General features: G+C 32.2%; 1 protein-coding gene across 1 annotated transcript; it reads left to right on the top strand.

The window, feature by feature from the left end:
- The first annotated feature begins 525 nt into the window (after positions 1-525).
- On the top strand, positions 526-2948 carry LOC145095928 (uncharacterized). Its single transcript, XM_079033735.1, has 4 exons — positions 526-910; positions 1026-1328; positions 1435-1647; positions 1744-2948. Exons 1-4 carry the CDS (start codon positions 526-528, stop codon positions 2946-2948), a joined length of 2106 nt encoding a protein of 701 aa, XP_078889861.1.
- The last annotated feature ends 483 nt before the right edge of the window (positions 2949-3431 follow it).

Raw genomic sequence — 3431 nt, 5'->3', positions numbered from 1 at the left:
TTTGCATCGGCAGCCCAATAATTTGGGAGAAAAGCATGGAACAAAACAAAGGCGTGAAAGTATGAAACAGAAGCCGGCAGCGTAATTTAGTCATCAATTTCGTTTGTTCACAAAAACAAAAAAAAAGTGATCACCAAGGGTTGACGACTAGACAGCAACTCAACGATTCAGCAAGGGTAAACGTCTAGACGAACAGGTAATATACTAAGATTTATGAGAAATTGATTTATGAGAATTGGGAAATTAAGGATTATTAGCCAATCAGGTAGGATTATCAAGTTTATAGTTGTCAATTGCATACTTGAATGATTCATATTTTCATAGATTATCTATTTAATTGAATATTGAATGAATTTAATATTTTATTATCGGTTTATCTACTATGGAAACCAGTTTAATAGAATAGTGAATGAATATATTAGTTTATACTTTATAAGATTCATAGAAATCAGTTTAGTAGTTTAAATTATAAGTTTATGTTTATTGTAAAATTGTTATCAAATTATGTTTATTGTAATTGCTTGAATGTTGAAAGTTGAAAATAATGAACTTGTAGTGATGAAGTCTAAACAACCATCCGGTTATCAAAAACGTAAAAAGAGAAAACTAGATGAAGAAAAGAGAAAGGTTGACGTCGGTGCTCTAGATAAGTTTATCCATAGACAACCTGTTGAAGAGCACATTGAAGAACATGTTGAAGAGCACATTGAAGAGCATGTTGAGGAGCACATTGAAGATCAAGAGCATGTAGAAGTAAAGGAGACAGAAAAGCATGAGCCTGTTAAAGAGATTGTTGTTATATATGATCCAAGAAGGTGGGAAAAACTTAATTCTGATGAGATTAAAATTTTGGTTGAAAAAGGTCCTAAAAGAGATAATAGTATTATGTATGGTCCCTATGATAAATTTGGTAGACGATTTTCTACAGCTTTATATACATGAACTTTATCAAATTTGGAGAAGTGTGATATAGAATGGTTAGTATATTCGAAAGAGCTAGATAGGGTATTTTTTTTGTTGTAAAGTGTTTAGAAAAGGGATTTCGAAAGGTAAATTGGATGGTGAAGGTTATGCAGATTGGCACCATGTTACCACTAGGGTTAAAGAACATGAAATTTCATTGGATCATCTTACAAATAGGAATAAGTGGTTTGACATGCATAAAAGATTGAACTTGAACGAAACAATTGATAAAGTTCAGCATGAGCAGTTCAAGAAAGAAAGAGATTACTGGAAACAAGTGCTTTTAATAATTATTGCAGTTGTGAAGTTTCTTGCTAAACATAATTTAGCATTTCGCGGATCCAATGAAAAGTTGTATCAAAAAGGTAACTATAAATTGTATTTTATTTGTTCCAGTTCCACCAACAATCTTTTTTTTTTTTTAATTATGATGACCGATTCCACTTCTTATTTGTTAATTGTATTTAACAGGTAATGAAATTTTTTTGGGTGTCATTGAAATGTTGGAAGAGTTTGACCCGGTTATCAAAGAGCATGTGCGACGCATCACAAGTGAAGGACTTCATGTGCATTATCTTGGCCACCTAATCCAAAACGAACTAATATCTTTGCTAGCTGAAGAAATTAAAAAAGAACTTATCAAGAAGATAAAGGAAGCAAAGTACTACTCAATCATACTAGATTGTACTCCCGATTCAACTCACCAAGAATAGATGACTATAATAGTAAGGTATTTAAAGTTATCATATAATTTTGTTACAATCGAGGAATCTTTTTTAGGTTTTTTGAATGTTGATGATACCTCCGGAAAAGGATTATTTGATATTACACTTGAGGAGTTAAAGTCTCTTGGTCTTCAAGTTGATGATATGCGTGGTCAAGGCTATGATAATGGAGCAAACATGAAAGGAAAACACCAAGGAGTGCAAAAGAGATTTTTCGATATAAATCCTAGAGCATTTTACACTCCTTGTGGTTGCCATTCTATTAATCTAACATTATGTGATATGGCTAACAAGTGTGTCAAAGGAAAGAACTTTTTTGGATTCATCCAACGTATTTATACTATCTTTGCAAATTCTACTAAGAGGTGGGAAATTTTGAAAGATAATGTTAAAGCTTGGAGTCTTAAGTCATTATGTCAAACTCGTTGGGAAAGTCGAGTTGAGAGTGTAAAAGCTATTAAACTGCAACTTGTGGATGTACGGGAAGCTTTACTTCAAGTTGGAGAAAAAGATAATGCTGCTGCAATTGCAAGTGAAGCAACTTCACTAGCAGAAAAAGAACTTAGTGACTTTGAATTTTTGGTATCAACTGTTGTTTGGTATGAAGTACTAAACCGTGTGAATAGTGTGAGTAAGAAGTTACAATCAAAGGATATGCATCTTGATAATGCCATTACAGAAATAAACAAATTGATTGGGTACTTCATGGATTATAGAGAGATTGGTTTTTCAAAAGCGATTGTTGAAGCTAAGGAGATTGCTATTGAAATGGGTATTGATCCAATATTTCCACAAAAGCGTTTGATTGAAAGGAAAAAAAGGTTTGATGAGAGTTCAAGTAGCGAAGAAGTTTTATTTACACCTGAAGAGAATTTCAGAGTCAATTATTTCTTATACATTGTTGATCAAGCTATTTCTTCTCTTGAGACAAGATTTGAACAATTCAAAGAGTATGATAAAGTATTTGGTTTTTTATTTCCACATAATTTGAGGGGAATTGAAGATAAAGATCTTAAGTTATATTGTTATCATCTTGAAAAAGCACTCAAGTTTGAAGAAAGATCAGATATTGATGCCGAGGAACTTTATACGGAGTTGAAATTATTTGAGACATTGGAAACCAATGAATTTAGCAACCCTATATATGTTTTGAAGTTTTTGAAAGAACTTTATTATTTCCCAAATGCAAGCATTGCATATAGAATATTGTTGACTATTCCAGTAACGGTCGCATCTGCAAAAAGGAATTTTCCAAATTGAAATTTGTGAAATCTTACTTACGCTCCACAATGACCCAAGAAAGACTTAGCGGTTTGGCGATGATATCTATCGAGAACGAAATCTTAGAGAGTATAGACTACGAAAAGTTGATCAACCAATTTGCAATCAAGAATGCTAGGAGAGCTTCAATGATCGACGGTTAGCTGTTAGGATATGTTATTAGTCATTAGAGTACTATGATTTTGATATATTTATTGCTATAAGGTTTATCGTCATTTTAATAAAAAAATTAGTTTACGTAATTTAATTCCTTAAATTGTTACACGTTAAGGTTTAAGGGCTTTTTTTTATCCGTTTCGTCCTGGGCATTTGAATCCTCAGAACCGGCCCTGATAATAGAAATCAAATTCATCAATTAACAAAAGATATGATCAAACAAACAATCATAGAGATCAAATTTTGAGAGATTATTATAAAAGGGAACGAGTCATAGATCAAAACTGATTTAGAGGAGCTACTGGA

Source organism: Lactuca serriola, chromosome 3, assembly GCF_051521515.1.
Source record: "Lactuca serriola cultivar US96UC23 chromosome 3, Lser_US96UC23_V15, whole genome shotgun sequence".
NCBI lineage: Eukaryota > Viridiplantae > Streptophyta > Magnoliopsida > Asterales > Asteraceae > Lactuca > Lactuca serriola.
This window is presented reverse-complemented; position numbering and strand designations above follow the sequence as displayed.